Source organism: Metarhizium acridum (genome assembly GCF_019434415.1).
Source record: "Metarhizium acridum strain ARSEF 324 chromosome Unknown scaffold_555, whole genome shotgun sequence".
NCBI lineage: Eukaryota > Fungi > Ascomycota > Sordariomycetes > Hypocreales > Clavicipitaceae > Metarhizium > Metarhizium acridum.
The window spans coordinates 952577-978902 of record NW_027094039.1 but is presented as its reverse complement, the minus strand read 5'-3'; the positions used below and the strand labels follow the sequence as shown (position 1 = coordinate 978902).

General features: G+C 53.1%; 13 protein-coding genes across 14 annotated transcripts; 3 read left to right on the top strand and 10 right to left on the bottom strand.

The window, feature by feature from the left end:
- Positions 1-1572: 1572 nt before the first annotated feature.
- Positions 1573-3476, bottom strand: J3458_019021 (uncharacterized protein). Its single transcript, XM_066121365.1, has 3 exons — positions 2616-3476; positions 2384-2545; positions 1573-2324 (listed from the first exon to the last, which is right to left on the bottom strand). The coding sequence occupies exons 1-3, from the start codon at positions 2964-2966 to the stop codon at positions 1992-1994; spliced, it is 846 nt and encodes a 281-aa protein (XP_065973722.1). The 5' UTR covers positions 2967-3476; the 3' UTR covers positions 1573-1991.
- A 642-nt stretch (positions 3477-4118) lies between these two features.
- Positions 4119-6421, bottom strand: J3458_019020 (uncharacterized protein). 2 transcript variants are annotated; one of them, XM_007810133.2, is made up of 2 exons: positions 5660-6421; positions 4119-5555 (listed from the first exon to the last, which is right to left on the bottom strand). In XM_007810133.2, the coding sequence occupies exons 1-2, from the start codon at positions 6122-6124 to the stop codon at positions 4293-4295; spliced, it is 1728 nt and encodes a 575-aa protein (XP_007808324.2). In that variant the 5' UTR covers positions 6125-6421; the 3' UTR covers positions 4119-4292. The 2 variants fall into 2 exon arrangements, with proteins under 2 accessions (XP_007808324.2, XP_065973721.1); XM_066121364.1 differs by having other exon boundaries at positions 4119-6421.
- Positions 6422-7458: 1037 nt separating this feature from the next.
- J3458_019019 (uncharacterized protein) lies at positions 7459-7836 on the top strand (the record flags this gene model as incomplete). The annotated part of the gene is made up of 1 exon (XM_066121363.1): positions 7459-7836. The coding sequence occupies one exon, from the start codon at positions 7459-7461 to the stop codon at positions 7834-7836; it is 378 nt and encodes a 125-aa protein (XP_065973720.1).
- A 1163-nt stretch (positions 7837-8999) lies between these two features.
- On the top strand, positions 9000-12965 carry CCR4_3 (Glucose-repressible alcohol dehydrogenase transcriptional effector; the record flags this gene model as incomplete). The annotated part of the gene is made up of 4 exons (XM_066121362.1): positions 9000-9903; positions 10018-10091; positions 10233-12193; positions 12292-12965. 3 exons carry the CDS (start codon positions 9000-9002, stop codon positions 11232-11234), a joined length of 1980 nt encoding a protein of 659 aa, XP_065973718.1. The 3' UTR covers positions 11235-12193; positions 12292-12965.
- Positions 11312-11692, bottom strand: J3458_019017 (uncharacterized protein; the record flags this gene model as incomplete). The annotated part of the gene is made up of 1 exon (XM_066121361.1): positions 11312-11692. One exon carries the CDS (start codon positions 11690-11692, stop codon positions 11312-11314), a length of 381 nt encoding a protein of 126 aa, XP_065973719.1.
- Positions 11946-13433, bottom strand: J3458_019016 (uncharacterized protein; the record flags this gene model as incomplete). Its single annotated transcript, XM_066121360.1, has 3 exons — positions 11946-12208; positions 12274-13159; positions 13251-13433. The coding sequence occupies 3 exons, from the start codon at positions 13431-13433 to the stop codon at positions 11946-11948; spliced, it is 1332 nt and encodes a 443-aa protein (XP_065973717.1).
- A 431-nt stretch (positions 13434-13864) lies between these two features.
- On the bottom strand, positions 13865-15232 carry J3458_019015 (uncharacterized protein; the record flags this gene model as incomplete). Its single annotated transcript, XM_007810130.2, has 1 exon — positions 13865-15232. The coding sequence occupies one exon, from the start codon at positions 15230-15232 to the stop codon at positions 13865-13867; it is 1368 nt and encodes a 455-aa protein (XP_007808321.2).
- A 903-nt stretch (positions 15233-16135) lies between these two features.
- J3458_019014 (uncharacterized protein) lies at positions 16136-17280 on the bottom strand (the record flags this gene model as incomplete). Its single annotated transcript, XM_007810129.2, has 3 exons — positions 16136-16904; positions 16959-17130; positions 17187-17280. The coding sequence occupies 3 exons, from the start codon at positions 17278-17280 to the stop codon at positions 16136-16138; spliced, it is 1035 nt and encodes a 344-aa protein (XP_007808320.2).
- Positions 17281-18505: 1225 nt separating this feature from the next.
- J3458_019013 (uncharacterized protein) lies at positions 18506-18952 on the bottom strand (the record flags this gene model as incomplete). The annotated part of the gene is made up of 1 exon (XM_066121359.1): positions 18506-18952. One exon carries the CDS (start codon positions 18950-18952, stop codon positions 18506-18508), a length of 447 nt encoding a protein of 148 aa, XP_065973716.1.
- Positions 18953-18978: 26 nt separating this feature from the next.
- J3458_019012 (uncharacterized protein) lies at positions 18979-19930 on the bottom strand (the record flags this gene model as incomplete). Its single annotated transcript, XM_066121358.1, has 3 exons — positions 18979-19154; positions 19206-19683; positions 19730-19930. 3 exons carry the CDS (start codon positions 19928-19930, stop codon positions 18979-18981), a joined length of 855 nt encoding a protein of 284 aa, XP_065973715.1.
- A 491-nt stretch (positions 19931-20421) lies between these two features.
- On the bottom strand, positions 20422-22211 carry ELP3_2 (Elongator subunit; the record flags this gene model as incomplete). The annotated part of the gene is made up of 2 exons (XM_007810127.2): positions 20422-21851; positions 21911-22211. 2 exons carry the CDS (start codon positions 22209-22211, stop codon positions 20422-20424), a joined length of 1731 nt encoding a protein of 576 aa, XP_007808318.2.
- A 241-nt stretch (positions 22212-22452) lies between these two features.
- Positions 22453-24558, top strand: LSC1_2 (ligase of succinyl-coa). The gene is made up of 6 exons (XM_066121357.1): positions 22453-22781; positions 22849-22877; positions 22991-23117; positions 23197-23285; positions 23359-24223; positions 24296-24558. Exons 1-5 carry the CDS (start codon positions 22618-22620, stop codon positions 23946-23948), a joined length of 999 nt encoding a protein of 332 aa, XP_065973714.1. The 5' UTR covers positions 22453-22617; the 3' UTR covers positions 23949-24223; positions 24296-24558.
- A 173-nt stretch (positions 24559-24731) lies between these two features.
- Positions 24732-25679, bottom strand: ubc1_2 (Belongs to the ubiquitin-conjugating enzyme). Its single transcript, XM_066121356.1, has 2 exons — positions 25273-25679; positions 24732-25175 (listed from the first exon to the last, which is right to left on the bottom strand). Exons 1-2 carry the CDS (start codon positions 25531-25533, stop codon positions 24903-24905), a joined length of 534 nt encoding a protein of 177 aa, XP_065973713.1. The 5' UTR covers positions 25534-25679; the 3' UTR covers positions 24732-24902.
- Positions 25680-26326: the final 647 nt, after the last annotated feature.

Below are 26326 nucleotides of genomic sequence, written 5' to 3'. Positions count from 1 at the left end.
TGAGCGTGCGAATCTGGCATCGGATCTGGCAACCATCTCTGTGCCAAGACGATGGTTGACTGAAGCTCCAGCCGATGCGCTATTATAAGCTCATTGCGGCAATTACAGTCAACGGTGGCGCCATTCAGTCATTGCGCGCATCCCTTCGAATGTGCGGAGGTGCGTTAGGCGGCGCCCAAGGCTGCCATGTTGGTCTTCAAGCAGGCACTCGATATGCCTCTGTCACCCAGTATTCGGCCCAACTTGCAGCTTTTGCAGGGATAGCTGGAGCGTCTGGCATTCAGTACGCCCTCGTTGGAATGGTGAGACACTCGAGCATCGCAAACGATCTACATGATGGTCCTCAAATGCTGGAGTCTCAATGCTTCTACATGTGCTTGCAAATGTTGCTGGGTCAGTGTCGGCAGCACACATGGGCACGAGTATACGAACGAAGCAGAGTGTTTCAAAACATATAGACCGCGTCATCAACCACAGACGACATGCTATGCTGCCAAACACGCGGCAGCCATGGAGAACCGTGGCGTCGTTTAAGCTTTTGCTGCCCGACACAGCCGGAGTGGCTTCTAGTGTTTCTTCCCCAGATGCCAAACCAGTTGGTCCAGTCGGTTTTGTCTTGCTCGACGGAATTAAATTATTAGTAAGTTATTTATTTCTTTTTTTTTTGCCTCTCCCAAGCTCATTAGTGCAACACAGTTCTGGGGTCAATTTTTGACTTTGAAACAACCATCTTTGGAACACAAGGCGGACTCTCAAGACGCCCTTTCTGAGCCAGCGAGGGCGACCATCTGCATCTTCAGAAGGGCCAAGGTCATCAATTGATGCAATGCAACCCTGTTCGCCTACCTCATTGTCAATTCATCTGAACAAATCTGCATCATCTGAACAAATCTGCATCATCTGAACAAATCTGCACGCTGGCGGGCCCCCGGCCGAGGTCCACCCTTGAAATCGCCAGACATTGCGGATTTCAGCTTCAGCATTCACTTTGAGCTTCGGCAAGGCCAAAAGAGTCATCGATCCGACGCAAACCCCCAACAGACCGAAACCCGGCCAATGGTGCCGTTGTACCCTACAAACCCCCAGTGCCGCTTCTCGGCCGGACGCTGGCGGGCGGGGAAGATATTTCCGTCCTGTGGCTTGCCGACTCTGGCTGGTTTGGCGCACAAGGTGTGCACAAGTCGTCACTAAGCAAGCTTCTGCCTCTGGAGCCGTCTATCGTCTGACTCGTCGACTCGCTGAAAATTTCTGCATCCCTCGTGGTCTCTGGGGGGGCCCCCCTCACCAGGCTGACCGCTCAAATGCCCAAATATCGCGCTCATCATGGTCTCATGGTGCGTCACGTGCGGGATATACTGCAGTTCATGTCACCCGCAAGCCATACCCAGGGCATTGGACGCTCAACAATCGCATTGGATACTGGACCAGAGCTGTGAATGCCTTCCTACTCCACATTTGGGTTTTGAGGAAACCCCCGCTTCGGCACTTGGAATATGATGTGCCCACCACCTTTTTGTTGCCACTGCCAGCTACATGCCGTGTTGGTGTCGTGGTGTGGTGTGCGAGCGAACCCGGTGATAGGACCGCCGTGGAGAAGACGTCGAATGCTTCCAATGTTCCAATATTACATGTACGTGCTGGGAGGCCTGCATTGGCTGGGCGGGCTATGGCATTCTTGCGACTCTTTCACCTATCCTCGAGCGCCTTCATGAAACATCCATCCATCTCACCTGCCACTCCGGCCCATGATTGGCAACGCCCGCTGCCTGTCCCAGATACTAACCATGATGGCGGGCATTGTCCGGCCAAAGACTAAATTGGGCGTATTCAACCCAAGAAAATCCCTTGCGTTATCCGAGTTGCCAATTGTGCCATCTTCGATTACAATGGACTATCCTAACTGCGTCGTTTATACCCACGTGCCTCTTACACCTCACCACGCAGGGTCTATCCACACCACAAATACTCCGTACAATCTGCCAAAAGCCAAACTACTCATACTCCGCTGCTCTATGTGCCCAAACCTCCCTCTCCAGCTCCCACAACTTCTCCAACAGACCCGTAGCCTCGTCCAATCTCTCCTCCAGACCCTGCGTACCCAAGCCGCTCCTCTTGCCCAGCCCGCCATGTCCCAACAGCGGGACCGCCCTTCCCCCTCCCTCATCAGACTGCACAAGCCTGTAATCTATCCTCGCGCTGCCAACGTAGTCTCCTGTTCCGACTGTGAAGAGAGACATCTCCCCTGTAGCATGGCCGCCGTCACCGTCGACGCCCACCATTGCGTACGAAACGACTTGTAGCTGCCGAGGCCCGGTTTCCGCAGGCTACAAACGTCAGTTGGGCCGCAGTACCGGTCAAAGGCTTCAAAAGACAAAAGACGTACCAATATCGTGCCTCTGGGCGCAGGCAGCCCCGGAACAACAACCTGCACCTCCTGCAAATGAGCCCTTCCCTGTCCGGGTGCTCTGTCGACTTGTTTCCGCAACAGCTGTTGCAAACGACAAGAGGCCAGCTTCAGTATCGCATCTGGCTTGATCCGACCCGCCTACACGCACTCAGCCCACCCGTCTCTCGCTGAAATTCGTCGTCAGAGAAGAGGGGGGGGCGGGCCTCACATTTGCCTCATCCGGACCCTCGTGGAAATCTTCTGCGGTCAACCCATCCACCCTCTCCGGCCCATCGACCGCCGTCCACGACAGTCTCGTCACCGCGCCGCCCGGCCCTCCCCAGCGCACAACCTGGCGCAATATGTCGCCGATTCTCTCCGTCTGCGCAGCACTGCAGCCCGCAAACACGAGGACGCCCAGGTCGTGATATAAACTAAGCATGCTTTGCCGGGCGGCCTGCGCCGAGACGCGCGACGCACACCCTATAGGCACGTCGGGCAGGCGCCGTGGTCGGATGACGGGGTATCGCTGCAGCGTCTGGAAGACCTGTAGAGCCGGCGCGAGGCGTGTCTTGGACATGATGGCCCCCCTAGAAGCCCAGCTGCCTCTTGTACGAGATGCGCAGCAACAGCCCGGCCATGTCCTTGGAGATGGATGTCGTGATAGTAGAAGGCGTGGGTCCCGGAAATTGTGGGGGTCGACGTAGCCTTGCAGCTGCTTCCGACTGCCCTCCCCCCGCACTTTCCAGCTATTAGCACTACATCAATTGATACTTGGGGCTTCACCACTACATCATACATCATCCGCCTGTCTGCGCTGGGAAACGGTATGCGCTGCCCGGTGCATACATAACGACATGGCGCAGCCTAATCCCGAGTTGAGAAGGCAAGTAATTAACATCTACAAGGGTACGTATGCCCCCTACCGGCTCGTCTATGGACGGCGGTGCAGGAGAACAGTTTCGTGCACGAGACTCGGCGCCAACACCCCCGGGGCTACAAGATGGAATACACGCCGTGTCATTATGAGCAAAACTGAAGATGCAACTGACTGATGGATTTCCACAGAGCTGTTATATCTTGGCAGGGAATACCCCCTGGGATACCGGTATTTTCAGCCGCGCCTACACAAGGCATTCATGTCTCGCGCCGCTGAGCGCAACGAGGACAAGATTCGGGCTGGCATTGCACAAGCGGAATACGTTAAAAAAGGTGCGTCTATTGGCCGCCCCCCCCTTTTTTTTTTTACTATTTTCGTCTCTTCGATAACACCGCGGCTGACTTTTTTTAATGGATAGAAATAGAGGCATTGTAAGCTCCGTCCTCGTTTCAGTTCAAGTTCTATCCTACCACATCCGTGAGGTCTCTGGTTTTTATCTACGCCCTCGGATATATAATATTCGCTGCTCCGGGGCTTTTTGGTCTCCACGAAAGGAATGCTTTCACGGCCAATGTATGATTCCGCTGACGAGGCACGCGTATAGGTATTACCTCAAGCGGTACCGCACACTGAGGAAGCGGTATGATGTAGACGCATAATTGATCCTTGAGATTGTATAGCACATGATAGAAATCAAAGTATATATATGGCGAGTCCCATCTTAGACTCTAAGTGCTATCGACACCTGAGAAAAAGAATTAAAAAAAAGACGTTGCTCATCATCAGTTAATCCAAAACGAACTTCAGGCGCCTCACTGGTTGAAATGGTTCATTGTCCAAGACAAAAAAAGCTGGAACACGAAATAATTGGCCAAAATATCCCCATATCCCTACATGGCGTGCCGGTGCCGATGGAAAAAGAAAAAAAAAAAGAAAAAAAAAAAGGAAACGTTGTAACCCCTGCTTACAAGGCATGCCGACATGGATGCCACATTACTCTTTTCTTCCGCTCGTTTCCCTCCAATTTCACAAATCTTGGCCTCTCTTCCTCTTCCTTGCCCACCACGCCCCAACCTCGAGACACTCCCCCCAGCTTGCGCCGCTCTCGCTCATTAAATCACTCATCATTTTGCCCAACCACACATCCCACTCATCCTGGCTCTTCCCACTCACTTCCCTCAAGATTGGCTCAAGTGCCTGCACTTGTTGGACAACAGTTAACAGTGCCGTTTTTCGTAGAGCAATCTGGCCCGCCGTCAGCGTGCGCTCTGGCTTCTGGTCCTTTCCTCTCCCTTCCCCCGTTTGCTTGCCATCTCGAGTCACGACGCCGCCGACGCCCTCACGTTCCCAGCGCACTTCACTCAAGGGGATTGCTAGTCGCCTTGACTTGACATCTGTGACGGTCTCAGATTCTTGAAGGAGTATGGGTTGTATCAAAGTACACGGCACGGCACTGAGGTCACGATTCTCAAGAGCCCGCGTCAGCCAAGTGTTGTACTCGACGAGAAAATTGTTGAGAGGCGCGGATAGCGGCGTGTTGGAGGACATGACGTATGCGCCGAGGCTCGAAGCGGCTTCTTGCTCCTCCGCATCGTCGGCGGTAGCAGCGGACCCAGGCACGTGCGGCCTGAGCATGCGAATAAGATGATCAGACTCCCAAATTTCCAGCGTGCCCCCCGGTCGTAGTAATCGCAAGTATTCGTCAATGAAGAGCTGATTTTGTGCGTTGGTCATGGCCAGACTCATATCCTTGACCATGACCAAATCGTACTCTTCTGACGGCACTGGCCAAGGCAATTGGCGAAGGTCGTGATTGACAAATTTCCACCGCATATCTGGATCGGGTTGCGTGGCATCCTCTGTCAGGTTGGCGCTTCCTGGCGAAAGGGGGGCAACGTCAATACCGGTGAAACAGATGCTGCCGTGGCCCCTCTCCTTGAAGTATCTGTGGCACATCATGCTCCAAAATCCAGAGCCGCACCCAACCTCAAGCACGCGCTGTGGAGGCTTCTTGGTGAGAGCAGGTGAGCATACTGGAGCCCCGAACAGCTGAATGAGGAGGAGCGTTCGCAGCGACTGGCGGTGCAGCTCGGTTAGGTCTGACGGTAGGGGGTACGGAAGGGAGGTGTCGTTGAGGTACGTCCGGCCATTTCGCTGGATAAATGGCCTCGACGACAACAAATTATCTCCCGGCCCCTGGTTGTCCGAGGTCATGGTGGTGCGGGCCGAGAGGGATGTCGTGCCGCTGGCGGATGATACCGACTCAGCACTGAGGGCGGAGATGTTCATCTGCGGGCGATTGTTAGGAGGCGAGATGAAGTATCTGGCACGGAGCGCAGGCTGAGAGGAGGAGGAGGAGGAGGAGGAGGAGGAGGAGGAGAAGCATTGCTTACGTCGACTCCATGCGGACCATCTGCTGTATGCCGATGCCGATGGCGATGGCGGGGCGGGTTGAGAGAGCTGGACTTGGTGGAAGCACCGACGAAGGATGTTGACAAGGAAATGAAGGCCGATGGTGGATGAAACGAGCGGTGCGTCCGAGAGTTGGTAGAGTTGGCCAAGTTGGCGGCTGAGTAGTTGTGCCCCGCGGCCACAGCGGGGCGGTCCGCTACCAGGGCGGTTTCGTGAGAACAAGAGCAACTCGCCCGGCTCCCGCTCGACGTGCGCGAGTGGCCTGAGCGACGATTGGCATGGGGGTTGTGACGGTTCGGAGGCGACGCTGAGCCCGAGCGACGAGATACTTGGCCTGGCTTTGAGTGACGCGGTTGTTTCTTGGGTAGTCGAGACGTCTGATGCTGGCCAGGCATCGGCACAGGCGTCATGCCGGCCGCGTTGAGAAATACAACTTTGAAACTCATGGGCTCGGCCGAGATTGGCTACCTCGTGGAGTCCTCGTCAAAGGGCGACCCGGTATCTTAGTGCAGGGGTCTGCTTGCCCGTTGAGCCGTATGTACAACAAAGAATCAAAAAGGCTTCGCCAGAGGTCACGGATCCGTCGCGGTCCAAGCGTAACTATAGCGTGCCTATTCCCACCGTTGACCAGACTCAACCAACCACTTCCCACAGTGGTGGATCAAGAGGATGCTCGCCTTGTAAGAGAAGCTGGACCAATTCAAGAAGCCAGGGTCTCTGCGGAACCGGGTGCTCGGTGTTGCCGGGCGGTCTAAGAAAGCAGCCGCGATGGTAGACTTGGACAAGAACGTCTGGGTGAGATAATAAAGGAGACTACCTGAATGGTGGGCGTTGCTGACTTCCAAGTTGTTTTAGTTCAGGGGCAACTACTGTGTGGCACTTTCATGTGAGCTTGCCGCAAAGGAGCCTCGAAAAGTGGGGCACCAGCTGTGGTAGTATTGGTTGAAGCTTTGCCAACCCCACGAAAGCTGTTCCGCGTTCTTAACCGGCAAAAAGACAGTAGTACTAGTATAAACGGAGCCTTTATGCTCCATTTTGAAAACTGTTCCAACTGAATGGAAATGCCGGCAAAACCAGAACAACTGTTATTTGCCCGCGGCCTGGATCGAACAGACGAGCTTGTCATTACGGGTGACACTCACTACACTGTGATACGAGGGCCAAGTCATTACCACTGATGGTGGGGTTGATGAATGAACAAACTATTATGCTTTATATAAAATGTCGCGTCTTGTGCGTCTTGCGTTGGAGCACAGAGTTATACATGCGCAAATGTCAATTGACGGGGTCTGGAACCTCGCGCACAAAGAATAAAAAAAAAGGAGAAGAAGACAAGAGTAGAAGAAATAGCGGCGCTGGTCAAGCGCTAGTTGGTGCAAAATCTAAAACTCACATTCATGATTGTCATTCATTGCGCTTGAATAGCCATCATTACACGCCTCAGCCTGCTATCGCGACTCATCGTTGGTGCATATTGGACCTCTGGGGGGTTGCAGTGGCTGGGCCAGAATCGTACTGAGACCAAGCAGAGAGGAGACAATTGGAGCCTTGTAAGTTGTGCTGTCGGAGCTCATTTTCCTTCATTCGTCTCACTCTGCACAAGGAGCTGCACTTTATCCTCTTCGTCAGCCCCAAGTAGACGCCTAAGAAGCTGATGCCCAATAACTGGGACTCGATCCTCGCAATGAAGCCGATTCTATACATGTGCTGAGGGTCTTGAGCCCCGGGTGCATGCGAATTCAGTGTTGATCAATCAAAGTATGAATGTACTCGACTCGACATGGAGTATTCAGCATTATTGTCTGTGCTGGATCCGCCTCTCAAGGTCGGGGTGCACAACACCCAAAGGTTGGTTGTAGTAGTTAGCTTGAAAACACGCTTGTGCATGGACGAGGCTCAAGCTTCTAGTCATCAACTTGTTCCAATGCCAAGGCCCCTTGATCTGGCCAAGTTCACATGTTGGCCGGGTCACATCCGTCTTCTCGCCAATCTCGAGCTGCTGCCAAGATGTCAAGCTGGGCACGAGCTTGGAACTGGAAATCCGCACATGTTCAAAACAATCTGCTGGCTTTTGATGTGCTTGCTTAGCCGGAAAGCCGTACTGCCACTGTCCGATCAAGGCATTGTGAATACTTTTGTCAGAGTGCTGTCGTTTTGATGTTCCGGCCGGGCCCAGAGCGCAGGGATATCATGCCAAGTTGTTCATGCTAACTGCTGTTCCTGCCATGCAGCTTATTGGATGTAGACGTCATTGCAGATGTGTCGCTAATGAGCGTTGCGATCTTTTGTCAATCAACGCAAACGCCCGTTGCACGATTTTCCTGAAAGATTTGTAGTCATGCAACAAGAAATGCCGTCCATCTCCCAGATCAAACCGATCTCCCTTTTAAGCACCCATCATCAACTCACACGTGACCTTGGCTGACTCGACGCACGGCCCCCCTGCGGTCCTGACGCTGCACGTGACCAGGCCAACGGCTGCTCCAACGCAGATTGTCGCCGGTGCCATCCAGCATCAAACGAGAGAACGACGATCTTGGGTTATCGCTTCGATATCGACCACTATTATTCTGCCAAAGTATCTGTTGGGTTATTCAATGATTATAGCACGTCATCCCATCCAATCGTTATTGTATGTGCCTTCCCATATCATGTTGCAGGGGTTTGTTGAGCTGCCGGATCCTAAACCTGGCTTCGTGTCATGACCCTCAAAGGGCAAGTCAAGCTAACTGTTTCTCTCCCATTGTCACAGCATACTCCCAAACTGAACAAACAGCTGAGGATTGGGGCTTCTCACCACTCATCGCGCTTGGCGACTCGACGTTAGCATCTGGGCCCAAAAAAAAAATTAATAAAAAAAACATCTCGACCTCGCCGACCTAAGCATCCCATCGCGACTCCACCAACCTCCTCCTCCTATTCCACCTCCGATGTGGCATTGAGCGCCAGCGCGCGACACACACAACAGCTCTGGGCTCTCACGGCGGCATATGCAAAAGTCCTGGCTTACCCGAGCCCATGCGCAAACGCGAGCCTCATATCCCACCCTCTCTTCTCATCAACACGCGGACGGCTACCGAAAAACCACCCTACTGTTCGACAACCCCCCAGTAGCTTTAGAACCCTCGCACCAACAGCTCCCGATCAAAACACCGATGCTGTCGCGGCTGAGCCTCGGTGAATCGACATATATATCTCTTCGCTAACACAAAAAGCTGGCACTGCAAAGCAGACCAGTACTCGCTGCCGCGTCGTGCACCGGCAAGCCCTAGGCCAATACACTTGACTTGCACCTTGTCTGCTGGGAACTCCCTCGACGGCATGTACTCCCAAAACCATCAGCAGGGGCACAATACCCGGCTGAATGGGGCGGGTCGAGGAATGCCGAATATGCTCTACAGCTTTCAACAGCACACTCAGCATCAGCATCAAACCCAGCCCCAGCACCACCAAGGCCTTCAGCATGATCACGGGATGCCCTCAGCGAACGGCCTCGCCCACCACACGTCCTTTGGGTCTAGCGGCCTCTCGACCCCCAACGCCTTCAGCTCCAGTGTCTTGTCAAACGGACACGCAGCCAACCAGCGAAGCGGCGGCGGCCAAGCATCCCAGAACGAGATGTGGCAGGAACAGTTGCGTATGCAGAAGGAGGCGGAGCGAGCCCATTCTGCCATGACCGACCAGCAGCAGCCTCACTACTACGCGAGGCTAAAGGCGTCTGAAAACAGAGGCATCGGGGGTCCGCCTCCTGCGAGCGGACGGACCCAAGCAGACGGAGAGAACGATCCCGAGGACCGGAGACGCCCGTACGTGGTCGACAAGGAATCCAACCGACAAGATTGGCACAACATGGACATGTCTGGTCAAGGCCTTCGAAATCTAGCACCTGAGCTGTTTCAGTACAAATTTTTGAACGAGCTCTTCATAGCCTCGAACAAGCTCGTCCGACTTCCCAAGCTTATCGGTGAGCTAAGGCAGCTGCGCCATCTCGACGCTTCGTACAACCAAATAACCGAGCTGCCGGCCGAACTCGGCATGTGTACATACCTCAAGACCCTACTACTTTTTAACAATGAAATCCGAGATCTTCCGTTCGAACTCGGCTCGCTCCACCAGTTGGAAATGCTGGGAATTGAGGGGAATCCCCTGGACCCTGGCTGGAAGCAAGAGATCATGGAAAAGGGCACAAAGAGTGTGATTAATGCGCTGAAAGAGGGAGCACCAGGTATGTATGATGCCGTCCATTTTTCTCATGGACAAGATGACAAAAATTGATGCAGAGCTCTTTTTTTTTTTTTTTTTTTTTTTTGAAATACTAACGAGAGCCTGTTCTGATTAGTTCCCGAACCCCCGTCTCCTCGAAAGGAAATCATCGTACAAGAGGACGTTTCTCCGAACCTGGAAAGAATCAAGGTATTCTCCTGGAATGTGCTATGCGATAAATATGCCACCCCCGCAAACATATGGCTATACGCCTACGAATGCGTTGAACTGGGAATATCGCAAGAGTTGTATTTTGGATGAGCTGCGATTGAGAGATGCCGATTTCTTGAGCTTGCAGAGGTATCGACAGATGCTTTCAAGGAGGACCTGAGCCCTGAGCTGGCGCAGATGGATTACAAGGGTGTCCATTGGCCCAAGTCGCGCGCCAAGACCATGTCGGAGAAGGATGCCCAGACGGTAGACGGATGCGCAGTCTTCTACAAGCAAAGCAAGTATATCCTGCTGGATAAGCAACTTATCGAGTTTGCCAGCATCGCCATCAACCGACCTGATATGAAGAACCAGCACGACGTGTTCAACAGAGTAATGCCGAAGGACAATATTGCCGTCATCTGCTTCTTTGAATCCCGCCTCACTGGAGCTCGTATTATCCTGGTCAATGTGCATCTTACGTGGGACTCTGCTCTGGCAGATGTCAAGGTCATTCAGACCGGTATCCTCATGGAGCACGTTACCAAGCTGGCCGAGAAGTATGCCAGGTGGCCAGCGGTCAAGGACAAAAAGATGATCACAGTACCTCTGCCAGATGATGCCGAGGCTCCAGAGCCACAAGCAGAACCTGGTCCAAGCCAAGAGTACCGGACCAACACCGATATACCGCTCCTAGTGTGTGGTGACTTCAACTCAACCGAGGGCTCATCTGTGTACGACCTCATGTCCATGGGCAGAGTTCCCCCCGACCACCTGGAATTGACCAGCTACCAGTACGGCAGCTTCACTCGGGATGGTATCGAGCATCCTTTCAGCCTGAGGGATGCATATGCACACACAAAGAAGACAGCAGACGAGATGCCCTTCACCAACTACACACCCGGGTTTGCTGATGTCATTGACTACATTTGGTATTCGACAAACACGTTGGAAGTTGTGGAACTGCTTGGCCCCCCGGATGCTGAATATCTAAAGAGAATGCCTGCCTTCCCCAACTGGCACTTCCCGGCTGATCACATCCAAATAATGGCCGACTTTGTCATTAAAGCTCGGAAAGACAAGAAGCAAAATCAAGATCGCGAGCAGCAGGCGGATTCCGGCGGCCCCTCTGGACGAGGCTGATGATTTTGGCATTAGGCTTGGCCAGCTTGACATTGTTTTCATGGTGCTTCTTCGAGTAGCGAATGCGCGAGAACACCTCAAATCTGGATGTAGTTTTTTTCCTTCTTCGTTTTTTTCTTCTTTTTTTTGGGTTCTTTTTGCAAATGGAGTTTAAGGATCTTTTGCACGGTTGGGGTGGGATCGGGTGACAGGTGTACCTGTGGCATGTATACAGAAGGGACGGAGGGTGTGCGATGGGAGGAAGCAGGGAGGTTGTAGGACTTGATTGACGACATTTTTCTGTTCATTACTCGCTCTTGATATTCATACGGCCTGACGTGACTGTGATGATAATGTTTGGACGCCAACCTCTGGAGAGTTGCACAACCTGCTGACCTAGGGGTACCTGCTTGGTTCTTCAGTATAGCCCGATGCTTCGGAACGGCTTCTTGGTCGGCGGGAACAGAGATTGGCAGCATCTTACCAGGTTGTCCATTCAAAGCGGCATCTTTGCGTATCGTACATAATTGAGGCTGAGGGCCAGTCAATTGCGTATTGACTGCCCTTCACCTTTGGAAAGATGTGTGTCATCACGGCCACTCACTTTTTCTCTTTTGTTGCGCACATGTTGGGCGGTATGTACGCAGCGGCAAGGGACGCCAGTAGTATGAGGAACCGGGATGAAGATAGTCACCAAAAGACAAGGTGCAACCGATTTATTCAGGGTCATTCTCAAAGCTCCTCTGTGGCTCCGTTTTTGTCACCCACAGTTGTATGGATTAGATGGAATTTGGTTTGTTGTCCATAGACCCATTCAAAACTTCCCGACCCCTTGCCGTCTTCAACCCAGTAAACATCTTCCTCAAGTGGAAATTTGAGAGAAGCGTTGAGCTCCGGCACAAAGTGATCCGCCAGGAGTTCAACGCTGTACCAAGTGTGGTCTAGGAGAGGAAGGTCTCCAATATGGGGGACGCTGTCTTGTAAGTTGGTCATTCCTAATCCCGTCAGTGGCTGCGGGGGGAGAAGAAAGAAAGAAAAAGAATGAAGAAAGCCTTCTTACCAATTACTGCACCTGCAGAATGCCCCCAATCCCCAATGGCATGGCAGTAAATCTTGCCTTCGAGCCCCTCCTGGGCCATCTCCTCCCTAATCGCCTTGAGGACCTGATTCCCCGTCGTGCCGGGCTTCATGTGCTTCCTCGTCATGTCCTGCAGCCTGTTGCCCTTTTTCAAACCATCCTTCAGCCCCTGCGGGACATGGTCCTCCGCTTGTCCCGGGAAAAGCACGTACGCCAAGTGCTGCGTGTCGGTGTTCATACCCATGGCCGTGACGCCAAAATCAACATGCAGGTAATCCCCGTGTTGGATGGCCCGCTCGTCCTTCTTGTCCTGCGGCCAGGGCGAATCCTCCGACACGATGGACACATCGGGCTGGAACCAGGTCGTGTAGTTTAGCGACTGGATCTTGTCTCGCATCCACCATTCTACGTCTGCCGTGGTGGTTTTGCCGGGCGTGATGACGGACGAGCTGAAGCCCTCAGATATGATGGCCCACGCCGTCTCCTGGAGTTTGCGGTACCAGGAAATGCGAGCGGGGATTTGGGTGCCGATGTACTCTACGCCTAGGAGGGGATTGACGACGAATCGAGATGTCCATTTCTCGCCGAGCGCGGTGGAAATGGCTTTGTACTCACCCGCGTGGAGGCCGCTGGAGAATGCGATTTCGGGATGAGCATTGATGGCGATGCTGGAGGGTTGGTGTTTCTCGAGGAGGGCTTTGAGCTCGTCCCATACTCGGGGCGTGTTGTCGATCCAGGTATATGCCGTTGGAGACTTGTCGGGCGTTGATGCAAGGAATAGGCTTGTTGTCCGGCGACGTGCGGAGAACTGAGTTGCCGATTTGAGGGTCCAAAAGACTGTGTCTTCGGCGTATTCACGCTGGCTGATCTGGAGGGGGTGAGCGGGGAGGTTAGACGTCTGTCTCTATACATGGACTTGTCCTGGCGAGAGGGCAAGGCGAGAGGGAGGCGAAAAGTACAAGCCATGCGTCTATTTTGTGCTTTTGTAGTAGTCTCGGAATGGAGGCTTTACGTTGGGCTGTCCATTCATCTTGGAGAGCGGCTTGGTCTCGGAGCGAAGGGAGGCGCTGGTATTGGGGTTTGGGGTCGGCGACGGCCCGCAAGATGAGCAGCAGGGCTGCTGCGGATGAGAATTTCACCATTGGACTATAGACGAGTGAGTATGCTTCTTAAGCAGGGCTTGCAAGCGGTGGTAATTCTGGTCAAGGTGGATGTGGATGTGGATGTGGATGTGTATGGAAAGGTGATGATGGGCCGCGAAGCAGCAGCACTAGATAGAATGCGGCAGGTCGCTACTGCCACCACCGACGATAGTATGTAACTTACATATAATGTATATATTGCATAGCGCAGGAGGGGACTGTTATTTCGTACTTGGCAAGTGTGTTATGCTGTATCCATGTTTGCTATGCATATGTCTGGTGAACAGATATGTCGAGATGAGGTCATATATACATTTAAAAGGTCAAGCCAACCGGCTCGTCGCCCAGACATGCAAGGGCAACAACCCAAGCCAGGCAACACGTTCACACATACACGGTCTACGCAACCAAGTCGATCCCCCCGGTCTAATCTAATTGAGCAAGATGTCGTAGCCGTCCTTTGTGATGCGGACTTCATCCGCCCCATATCCATACTTGCGCCGTATCAATTCGAAAATAATCAACCCTGCACTCGTGCTCGGAACCTGTCTAATCGTGTTCCACCAAAAGCCACGGTACAACCACCTCGTCAGGCCCTGTCCCTCAGCAGCCGCCTCAGCCGTGCACCCAGCCCACGTTTCCTGGTACGCGTGATAGTAGGCTCGAAGCATCCTCCACGGTCGCTGGGGCTTGTCTGGATTCGCCGCCCTCGCCGCCCTATACCTGGCGGCCTTTTCATCCAGGTCCTCCAAGTGGTCCCAGTGTTTGACCTGGAAGTGCGTCAAGGGGTGGAGGAGAAGCTGCTGCGAAAATGACGCGCTGAACCCGGCAATGAATAGAAACATGGGCTCTATTGCGTAGTGCGGTCGAATGACGGTGACTTGGCTGTCCCGGTCCTGCTGCGACGGCCGCTTCATGGCGAGAAAGTCGACAATGTCCTGGCCCAGTCCGCCGTAGTACCACGTCACGAAGCGGTAGTACCCCTGCGCCTTGACGTACTCAAACATGCTGAAGAAGACGGCGCTGCCCAGGCTGTCCTTTGCAAACGAGAGTCCCCAGCCGGCAAAGATGCCCCGGAGGCCAATCTCTCGCAGTTTCTCCGCGCCAAAAGTCCACATGCTTCGGGGCCGGTTACTGCCGTCGCTGGGCATCAGGTCGTGATGGTCATACCGCGCTTGGAGCGCATCTAGGGGTGCTGCGAGAACGCTCTGGAGGCCGCCAGCGAGGAAGCCTGCTGTGAATGTGTGCGTTGGCGATGGCGGCGGGTAGACGCGCGTGGTCGCCTTTGCGCTCTCCTCGTGCAAGTGCCCGAGAATATGTAGATAACTAGTGTACAAAACTGCGCCGACACCGACGTTGGCAATGAGAGGCGGAAGAATCTGATGCGGGATGACGCTCCATCCCTGTTGTTTGATGGCCGACGTGAGCACCCCTGGGGTCGTGCTCCTCATCCAAATCCAGGCATGCCGTAGAAACACCCTCGTTCTCGAAGCCGAGCCATCTTTGGCGACGGCGTCCAACATGCTCTTGAGCTGCTGGTGGTGGACGGTCCGCGCATACGCCAGGTAGTCCACGCGGGTCCGAAAGAAGGCCTTTGCCGGGGCGCGAGAGTAGAAGGCAACGAGCTGGGCGCTCAAGGCCCGGACACCGGCTGCCGAGGCTGCCGTTGCAGCGTTGCTTCTGGGCGCGCGGTCGGGATAGTCCTCTGGGTTGGTGATGACCGGCAACACGCCCATGGACGGCTCGGGGGACCAGGTCGGCGGCACCCACGTGGGAGCTGCATCATTGCGGCTGGGCATGGCTCTGGCAGCTCATGCTCATGGTGGATGAGGGAGGCTTCCAGATCTGGGAGTGGGTTTTCCGGCCGACGGCTAGGTTTGTTGTTGGGGCGTTGATGGTAGTGATGAGGCAGCCAAGTCGGGGTGAGATTAAAGATGGAAAGCGGATGACTAAGGGGGTTATGCGATGAGCTTGAGGTGTGAGGTTGACGTGTGTTGCGACGGCTTTCGATACCGAGAGCGTTGTGTATTTTTTTTTTTAGAAAAGATTTTTCCGTGTATTGGAAGAGTAAGCAATATTATAAAAAGAGAGGGGGTGATAACAAAAGTAGAAAAGAAAAATAAAAGATAATACTGTCCTGAACCCTTTTTTTATAATCACAATACTCTTTTCTTCCCAGCTTTCCTGCCACGTGCATGGCACCTTCACCTGACCGTCGACAACGCACAACATCCCAACACCACCTGATCAACCCGCTTCAGTACGCAACAGCAACCAACGCCGATATTTCCAACCAGAAATGCAAGTTTGTAGGTTGTGATTATTGGAAAAACTACGAAGCGGCGTCGGAACAGCCGCGCTTACCCTAGACAACTGCAGCGTCACTGGTCCCATAATGACAGTCACTCCCATTTCACGAGTACAGACCTTCGCCTGAGCATGATTGCTTAACTGGTCATTTATCGTTTGTATTCCCGTGCTGGGCTCACTAGCGATTTCAAGATGTACAGAATGGTTTCTGGATGCATAACTTGGGGACCGGCAGGGGCCATGGTTGGCGCTCCAGTCCTGCCATTATCACGCACCTGTATCGACTCCTGGTCCACTCATACAAGAGCCTTAGCCGCAAGAGGTCGATGTTGTAGAAATGAAATGAATGCCACACCTGGTATTTGCTACCTAGGAAGCCAATGATCAACCCCCTAGATATTTTCATTCTTCGCAAACTCCTGGTCTTTTCGACTCCAATCAGCAAGGCGCTCGCTAACGTCCTTGGGCAAGGGATCATCTTGTCCGTCGGCATCTCTTAGCTGTAACGAGGAAGGGGCGCAGGAAGCTATGGCACCAAAGTAGTATAGATGAGCGTTGATATCGGTGACATCGCGACCTGCGTTACACTGGGTGCTATCGATGCCTTCGCAGACCTTGACGTTAGCGATGGTATAGTCCGTCTTGTAGGTGTTTCCGCCGTTTCCGCCAGAAAGCCAGTACTCTGGGGTAATATGGCGGTAGCCAGAGAAGCTGGGGGGCAGGCGGGGGACAGGATCATCTTCGTGAGTAACGCGCCACTGGCCGCCCTGTATGTTGGAGAACCAGCTTGCGAACCGGTCGTTACCAACGCGAGGGGATCCATATGTATAGAGCCTGACGTGCAGACCACTACGGCGAAGGTAGGCTGCGCCAAGAGTTGCTACAGCCCCTCCGAGGGAGTGTCCGGTAAATACAACAGCATATTGACGTTTCCCCCTTGTGGCGAGCGTAATAGCCTTGTTAACAGCGACCTTAATCTCGTCCCAGGCCTGGGCAAAGCCGGCATGAACTTGGCATTTTGTTGTAAAGTCGCAATCACTCCAGGAAAAGATGAGGTTGGTAATGTAGTTGCGGATATTATTGCTACCACGAATAGACACGACGATTTCCCGGCGGACGTGGTCAATGGCTACATAGGCACCAGCTCCGGTAAGACCACCGCTAGGGGGAGTTAGAATAAGATTACCTTTATATATCAGAAATGTAGGAACTCACACTACAGATGTCACCACCTTGGCCCTGTTCTGCGCGACAAGAGGACAGGCATTATTTCCGCATGTAATTTGCTGGCCGGCACGGGTACCAATGTTGCAGTATGCGGCGGCAGAGTGCTGGGCGTAATACCTCATGTTGGCAAAGTCCGTGTTAGATATACGAGCACCGCCCCCTAGCGATAGTTAGTTGAGTTCGTGTATTCGAAGGGGGGGAGGAGTGTTCACAAACATCTAGTCTCGAGAGCCTTGACATAATCATCCGCGGCAATGGGAACACTTGCAGCAGCAATGGCTGCAAAACCAAGAGCAGTCCTGAACAACATCCTGGATACCGGTACCAAAGGATGAGAAAAGTTCGATCCTAAACTGCCTCGAGAGGAGGTAGTTGTTGTAATGCAGGAAGCAGTGAAGACGAAGCTTTTGTCTGGCCTGCCGCTCTACCAGTCTTGTTGTTCGTGGGAAATATCTTGATCTTATATGCCTCATTGTCACTTGTGCTTTTTTCTTAGCCATGGCATGATCCAGCATGATCTAGACCTATAGCACCATAATCGCTGTAATAATTGCTGGAAATACGATTATTAGCCTTTATTTTTCCGCCGGTGGCGCAACCGCGCGGCGAACCGTAAAATATCATCAGTTTAACAAGCGACTTCTAGTATGACTATCATCCCATGGCGGAGACGATAAGCCATCAAAACTTGCGGCCGACTTTCTTCGATTGCTTGGCGCTTATCCATCGATGGGTGTGCGACATGTCCAACTTTGACAACCTTCTCGCGGAGCCACGTACGTTCTATGTTTAGAAGCGTCGATTTGCTGAGCTTACGTCAGTTTTCATAATGTATGCAAATTCTTCACGCCATCATGAAAGAAGGGAAAAATAAAACAAATAGAACGGCAGCAGGGGACAAACGCGAGGCCTCGAGAGGCGGGAGCCGGTTGACCACGGCATATCACAACCCGAAAAGTGAAAATATCTAACGTGAGCTGAAGCCATAACAATGGCTTTTAGCCTTCCTTGCTTTCCATGCACAAGGACTAGTCGGGTGGAAATTGAGGGCACACCACCATGGTGGCAGTGATGGATCTAGCAATATAATCCTTCGTTATTTAATATCAAACCCCACAGCCTGCCCGGCTGCATGGGCTCCTCCAAGGCCAAAGTGGCTCAACTCCTCAGGAAAAAGCCACCATAGGCAAAGCGAGCTTAACAGAAGCGACTTGCTCGAGTGTAACAAAGAGAAAATTAATAGTTGACGCGGGCGGGAGAGCAATATAACCAAGGATTACCCGACCAATACGACCTCTGGCTTGTAATTACCCCTGGCCACTTGCGTCGGTAAGTATGCGGAACTTTCCATCTGGCCCATGCATCGCAAGCTGTCAATTTCTTCACATCCCATCGCTCCGAGGACCCGGCTGTGGGACGGGGTCGACGCATGGCATGTAGTAACATGGGAGTAGCACAGTATATAGTTTGGCCGGATGATGCCTATAGTATGACAAAGGTATCCGAATCACAGCCCGTTGAGGAGTTGGACGACGTTACTCAATCAAATTCTGGGTTGAGGCAATATCCCGAGGCAACTGGCCCCATCGACTGGCATACACCCGTCCATTCTTGATGACTGCCAAAACCGTCTTCTCGGGTTCATCCAAAATAGCCACATTGTCGAGCGGATTGCCGTTCAAAATGAGCAAATCAGCCGCAAACCCTTTTCTGATCTGGCCCAGGAACTTGTCCTGCCGCAAAAGCTTCGCTGCGTTGACCGTGGCACCCTGCAAGACCGTCTTGCTGCTCAAAGCCTGCGCTCGGATGCCAAACTCCCTACTCTGCTCCTCGTGCAGCGGACCAAGGAGGTCTGAGCCGTGGCAGATGGTGACGCCCGCTTCTTCAGCGATGCGCAGGGACTCGAGGCCCTTGCTGAGGACCATCTCGTTCTTGGCGCGGTTCGCGGGAGGCAGGAAGTCGGCGTACTTGTCTGACCCCATGGCGTCGTAGGTTACGATCGTTGGTGTCAGCCGGATGCCCTTCCTGGCCATATAACGGGCCTGCCGCCGTCGATGAAGTTGCCGTGCTCGATTCCCTTGACTCCATTGTCCACGGCGTGGCGGATCGCCTTGGGCGTGTATGCGTGAGCAGTGACATATGTGCCGTAGGTGTCGGCGACCTCGGCAATGGCCTGGATCTCAGCTGCCGTGAATTAGGTATTCTCCAACTTGTCTGTTGGCGATGCAACACCACCTCCTGCCATAATCTTGATAAAGTCGGCGCCGGTGCGAAGTTGCTCCCTCGTTGCCTGAATACAACCAGGCACGCCATCAACGACTGTTGTCAGCGCGCTATCCCCCCCGCAGCATTTCTGTTTGTCGTGAACTCCTCGCATGTCGCCGTGGCCTCCGGTCTGTGACAGAGCCTTGTTCGAAATGAAGAGTCTGGGGCCGGGAAACACATCGTCCTCGATGGCCTCCTTGAGCGCCAGAGTCGCACCGCCCGTGTCTCGGACTGAAGTAAACCCCCGGCTGAGAATTTGGTTGCAAAGAAACGGCTGGCGAAAATACGATATAGCCGGGTCCGAGGTTGAAATGCCTCCGATTAAACTGACATCGCCGGCGACGGATGTAAGGTGAACGTGGCAGTCGATGAGCCCAGGGCAGACGTATTTGCCCGAGACATCAACGACGACGTCCCCCAGGACGGGGAGTGATGTCCTCGCCAATTGCTGCAATCACACCTTGAGCGAGCTTGATTGTCTGCTTTTGGTGTACAGAGCCGCTGGCAGAGTCGACAACATTGGCGTTTTGGAAGATATACGTTTTCTGAGGTGGCAGTTTCCAAGGCTTGACCAAAATATCGGGAATCTTCTTGTTGGCTGAACGAGTCATGTCCATGTCAGCGTCAGGTGCGCAAGAACCGGTTGTTGCTGGATGGGATGCCATGGCCGTGATTGGTGCTTTTCGAATAGTCATGGCGTACGTTCAATCGACCAGCCGATGACATGAATCAATACAAGATATTCTACAAGTAGCGGTTTGAGTGAGCAGCACGAATTTCACTTTACGGGTTACATTTGGTTCAGAGCGGGGAAGCGTGCCTGCCTCGATGATGACTTTCTGGATTGCGCAACCCCAGAGCTAACAAATGTCAAATGTCATAAATGCCCAAAGCATGCAGCGTCTCCACCTGCAGCACCGTCAACAGCCGGTGAGCATCATCCATAGAGTCGGTGTCTCCTTGCAGTTGTCCCACATGTATTGAATTGAATCTAACTTCGGAGGGGCCCACCCAGACCAAGCTTGATGCCCTTTGCAGAGATATGTTCCCAGTATACATGTAATGTGAAAAATCTCATTTTTTGACGAGGTCCCAACTCCCTTTGCGCCATCATGTTCAAAAGCCACACAACATACGCCAGTCATGCATAAATCGTTGCACCCGTGTTTCACAGTCAACCCTGAAGTTATTGATTGCCATTCTCGTCTCGACCGTCTAGCCATTTGCTCATATAGGGACCATCTAGCCAGTAACCGAGTTTCTTGTAGTAGCTTCGGACACCAACACCAGAGATGATGCTAATCTTCTCGCTGCCGTGCTCCTCACGAGCAATTCTCTCGGCTTCCTCCATGAGCAGGGTGCCGAAACCTTGGTGCTGGAACTTTCTGGGATCACGGGCGTGTACCGGTACCGCAGTTCCGTAGACGTGGAGCTCTCGCACCATGCTGCTAGGCTGACCTATCAACTCCTCTCGGTAGGTGTACTTCTCTGTGCATTTTCTCAAACGCAGCAGAGCCACCAAAATATCCTGCTTGGGGTCTTCGTAGGCAAGGAACGTTTCCCAGCCGCCATTCGCAGTGTAGTCTCTGCGAACCAACTCAATCTGGTTTGGTCGAATCTTGTTCTTGACCTCATTGATACCAACTTCTCGCGTCCGCACATCTCGGCAGGTGGTTCCAAAATCCTTCATCCTGGCAAGCGCCAGCTCCCGCAAGTTGCCGTTCTCCACGCCAGAGGTGACAAGAGGCATGGGAATATCTCTCTGAACGCGGTAAATTCTGGTCCAGGGGGGGATAAGTGCAAATATTCTCGCAATGAGGTCGATCAGTCCGTTTGGCGTGTAGTTTTGGTATCTTCCAGTGCGCCACAGCTCGTACAAACCTGTCCCTCGAATGACCAGGGTAGGGTAGATTTTCAGGCCGTCAGTTCGAAAGGCTGGGTTCTCGAAATATTCGCGGAATTGATCAATGTCGCGTTCCATGCCCACGTTGGGCAAATCTGGCATCATGTGGCTGACAACCTTGAACCCAGCATCCTTGGCGAGGCAGAATGTCTCTGCCACGGCCGCAACAGTGTGCCCACGATTCGTGTCTCGTGCCACGTCCTCATAAAGAGACTGGACGCCGACTTCCAATCTGGTACAACCATACCGCAGCATGTCTGAAAGGTGCGGTTGAAGGCAGTAGTCTGGTCGTGTTTCAATGGTGATTCCAACGCACTTGACGTTGCTCATCTCGCCAGCCTCGACGGCTTCATCCACCTTGGACGTCTGGTATCCGCTCAGGGCATTGTGAAGTTGCGAAATAAAGTCCTCTCGGTATGATTCGGGCAGCGACATGAACGTTCCTCCCATGATGATGTATTCGACCTTGTCAACTGAGTGGCCCAGCGACTTGAGCTGGTCCACGCGCCCTCTGGCCTGCTCAAAGGGATCGTATCGGGCACGAATGGCTCGCATCGAGGTAGGTTCATAGCCAGTGTAGGACTGGGTGCTGTATTCAAAGTCGGAGTCGGGGCCGCCAGGGCAATAGACGCAGATGTTCCCCGTGTATGCGATATGAGGACATCGGTGAGGCTTGCACATGACGGCAACGACAGCGATACCAGAAGAGGTTCCTAGTGCGCATGTTAGAACGGGTTTGTAGCACGCTGTGGAAGCATTGACGGCGTCGTACTAATGGGCTTTGCGATCAACTTGGGCAGGATGTATTTCTTGTAATGTTCTGGGATGGCGGCGATGATAGCGGTCAAGGGAGGGATATTAGCAAGCTTGTGCTTCTTGGCCAGCTTGGATCGCAGAGAGTTGAGGTTGATATCCCGGCCAGCCTTGCCGTCCTTGGTTGACTCGTGGTCTTCAATCAAGGCGTTGGCAACATCGGCGCAGCATCGCAGGAAGCGCTCGCTCTCTGGCGCAAGGTCGGCGCCCTTCTTCTTCGGCATCGGGACCGCCGTGGCGGTCATGGTAGCTGTCGCCATGGTTGCACTCGATGGGACCCGCGGATACAAAATTTGATGGCCGTACAAACAGAGAATTCGTGGTCCCGCGCCTGGTCGACGTTGGCTGCAGAAAGCTGGTGGAGAGAAAGTGACTTACTTTTTTAATGTCGACGGCGGGGCAAAGTCAACCGGGAGAGCCCCACCTGCGTCTCCAACCGCTGACTCCAACTGCCACGTCGCTGCATGGCTTTTCCCGGAAAAAGACACCTGCCGGAGTCCGGGAGCACCCGAAAGGGCTCCGAGCTCTGTTTCTTGTTCTGGCGATGCTTTTTGTCTCGCAAGCTGCAACTCAACCAACCTCGAGTACCTCAATCCATTGCCTCTGGCCAAGCGTTTGCAGGTGCAGCGTTTTCGAGTCCATTGTCCTCTCTCCTCCAGTCTCATCATGCAGGCCATTCCCAGGGCTGCGGTGCGCTCTGCTGCGCTCCGCAACGTCGCCAACCGCGCCTACAGCAGCTCGTCGTCCCCTTACTCCAAGACCATTGAGAACCTGCGCATCAACAGCGACACAAAGGTCATCTTCCAGGGCTTCACCGGAAAGCAGGGAACGTACGTGCCAATTGGACCAGACATTTCTCCTGCTACATAAATTCCACGCTGACAAGCCATGCGATAGTTTCCACGCCCAGCAGGCCATCGAATACGGTACGAAACAAAAAGCCTCGATACACCACATGGCCAAGAAAAGGAAAAAAAAAGAAAAAAAAAAAAAAAAAAAAAAACTCAAAGAGCCACTCGCTGACGTTGATATTGCCCAGGCACCAAGGTCGTCGGTGGTACCAACCCCAAGAAGGCCGGCAGCACTCACCTTGACCTCCCTGTCTTCAAGAATGTTAGCGAGGCCGTAAAGGAGACTGGCGCAACCGCCACTGCTCTTTTCGTTCCGTACGTACATGCACCGCTGCCTTTTTACAGGCTCGATGCTCTCGTTCCAAATTCGTCGCTGCTAATACACATCGCCTAGCCCACCCGTGGCTGCTGCTGGTATCGAGGAGGCTCTCCAGGCCGAGATCCCCCTTGTTGTCTGCATCACTGAGGGTATTCCTCAACACGGTATGTTAGCCAAGACCCACAGTGCCATCCAGATACTTGAGCCCCTACATACTGACCGTGATTTGTGTGACAGACATGGTTCGCATCACCTCCATGCTCAAGTCCCAGTCCAAGACTCGTCTCGTCGGCCCCAATTGCCCCGGTATCATCGCACCCGGCCAGTGCAAGATTGGCATCATGCCCGGCTTCATCCACAAGCGCGGCCGCATCGGCATCGTCTCTCGATCCGGTACCCTGACCTACGAGGCCGTCAACCAGACTACTCAGGCCGGACTTGGCCAGTCTCTCGTCGTTGGTATCGGTGGCGATCCCTTCAGCGGAACCAACTTCATCGACTGCCTAAAGGTCTTTACTGAGGACGAGGACACCGACGGCATCATCATGATTGGTGAGATTGGTGGCTCTGCCGAAGAGGAAGCCGCCGAGTTCCTGAAGCAGGCAAACACTGTTGGTGGCGGCAAGCCCGTCGTCAGCTTCATCGCCGGTATCTCTGCCCCCCCTGGCCGTCGCATGGGCCACGCCGGTGCCATTGTCGCTGGTGGCAAGGGCGGTGCTGACTCCAAGATCAAGGCCCTCGAGGCCGCCGGCGTGATTGTCGAGCGTTCACCTGCTGGTCTTGGCAAGGCTCTGTACGACGAGTTTGTCCGACGAGACCTGTTGTAAGGCTGTAAGATTTTTGTACAATGACTCTTCGGGGGCGTGAAGCTGGGTGAGGACTGTTCTATGAGGCGTAGACGCCAGTTGGTGTTCAAGGAGGTCTACTTGCAATTTTTCCTATTATCGTACGTATCAGATAGAATATGAATGGTTGGCGGTTAATAGCGAACAAAAACAGGACAATAAAGAAATCGCCGGTCTCCGACTGCACCAACTATAATTTGCTCTTTGCGGATGCATAAAACACTTATCCACGAAGCACCTCGCTCACCTTGGACCATGTTGGTAACTAAATCACCCATGTATCCATGCAATATCTGACCTGGGTGTCAGTGATCTGACGACAGACTCAGCATCGGAGTGTTCCGCGAGCGGATGCAAGACTCAAAGTGTCTTTCATCGCATGTTTCTACAACCGCTTCGCTCTGTTACATAAAGAAACTCTTTTGACCCCAAAGTACGCGCCCCTCCTCCAAAACGACGAGAAAAACAAAAAGTAAACCCTGCTTTAACAATGGGCAATTAATTCAAGATACATAAAACTCCCCTTCCTATGCAGTAGTTCGCTTCCAATGTTCCTTAATGCTATAAGTGTGTGGTTTATCCTGAGGATGATCTAGGCCCAGCTAACCGCGTTCGGTTTCGATGCGCGCTCCGGAAGTCACTGCTCACCAAGGAAGCCGTGCGGTGATGTCGCCCATATACGCCTCCTCCAGTTCATAGTCCTGTCCATTGTTGCGGTCGATACCTACAAAAAGGAAGGCATCTACAACAGCATCGACGTCGAAGCCCATGTTTACGAAGCGATCAACTAGGTCCTTGCTGTATCCTTTGTATCTATAATTGGTAGGTATTTCGAGTTAGTCCTTGTTACTTTATTGTTGTCCAAGACCGCAGAAGCAGGTTTTTCTTTTCTTTTCTTTTCTTTTTTTTTTAGAAAAAAAAGAAGACGACGTTTCCTCACCTGCTCGCATCGTCACTTTTTGGTGCGTCGTTATTCTTATACTGGCTCAGATTGAGCTCTTGTCTCGGTGCGCCGGCATGCTTGATGGCCCATTCTTGGGCGACACGGGCAAACTGCTCGGGCTGTTGCATCAGCATGCATGCGACTTCGGCGTCTTGCGGATCTTTTGGGTTAGGAACTTCGAGGAGCATGCGAATAGATAGCAGTGCGGTTTTGATGGTCTGGACTGGCGACCAGCCTGACCCAAGGGTGTCTAGGCAGATGGCTCCCTAGTGTCCGGTTAGTCGGACTCTCGACCGGCCACGCAGAACGTCATAAGGGTGCTTGGGACGCAATGGCGGGCCTCGGGTGGTGGTGACGACGTACCGTCTGGCTGCTGACATTCGGATGCCAGATTTTGGTGCTGAAGCTCATGGAGGGCGACTTAAACGGGTAGTTATCTGGTATTCGAATATCGATTATGAAAGTGCCTCCATAGTACGGAGTATCGGGAGGGCCAGGGATGGTGCCTTTCAAGTGCTTCAGGTTGACGTCGTCAATAGGCGCAGCGTAGACTCCAGAGTTGTCCCTGTCCGCCTGAATGTCTTGAAGTTCTTTGGCCACACGCCGATCTCTGCTGCTCGTCATTGCAGTGATGATTATTAACTGTTGGTGAGTGAAATAAGCTGCAAAGTTTTGGTAGCGGGTTGGTCACAAGGGCACGTCGGTATTATATGCTCGAGATGTATGAGGAGGCCAGGGGCACGGCGTGCAAAGTAAAGACACAAAGAGAAGAGGATGGAGCGTCGCCGTGTGGAAGGTGGGATTAGGACATCGATCAAAGATGCTCTAGTGCCCAGGCGGACAAGCAGATGACAGGGCTGGGTTATGCCACTCGACCTTTAAAGAAAACAGTACCTGGGACTCGGTGTTATTATTGACACACCCGCAGGCGCCGCGGTACTAGGTACTTGGCTTGTAGTCAACTCAACTGTGGCTGGAAGGGAGGGGCAGAACAAACAAACATGGTGGTGGCCACTGGCCACTGGACCCCGGGAGCGACCTGCAGCGCCATGAGGTCAGTATTCTAATACTGAGTAATGCGGGTGAGGCTGGCCCCGTTTGCCCTGTCAAAGTTTGCCCTCAAGGTGACACGCCGGTGTTTGCCAGTTTCACTTTCCGGACTTCAAGGTCTGACAGTGCCACGCCTTTTGTCAACTTTGGCTTCATCTGCAAAAGTGTAATTTCTTCCAAAATTCAAGGGCAGCTCTTCGTGTCTGTTTAGAGAGGCATAATTAATTATAGTGTTGTGGTGTTGTCGGCAAAAGAGGTGCTGATAGGGCCTAGGCGTGATTGCGGGCTTAGCGGGAAAGTCGCGGCCTCTCATAGCCGGCTTTTGGGTCTTTACAAATAAGATATTTGCCAAATAGCAAATGATAGA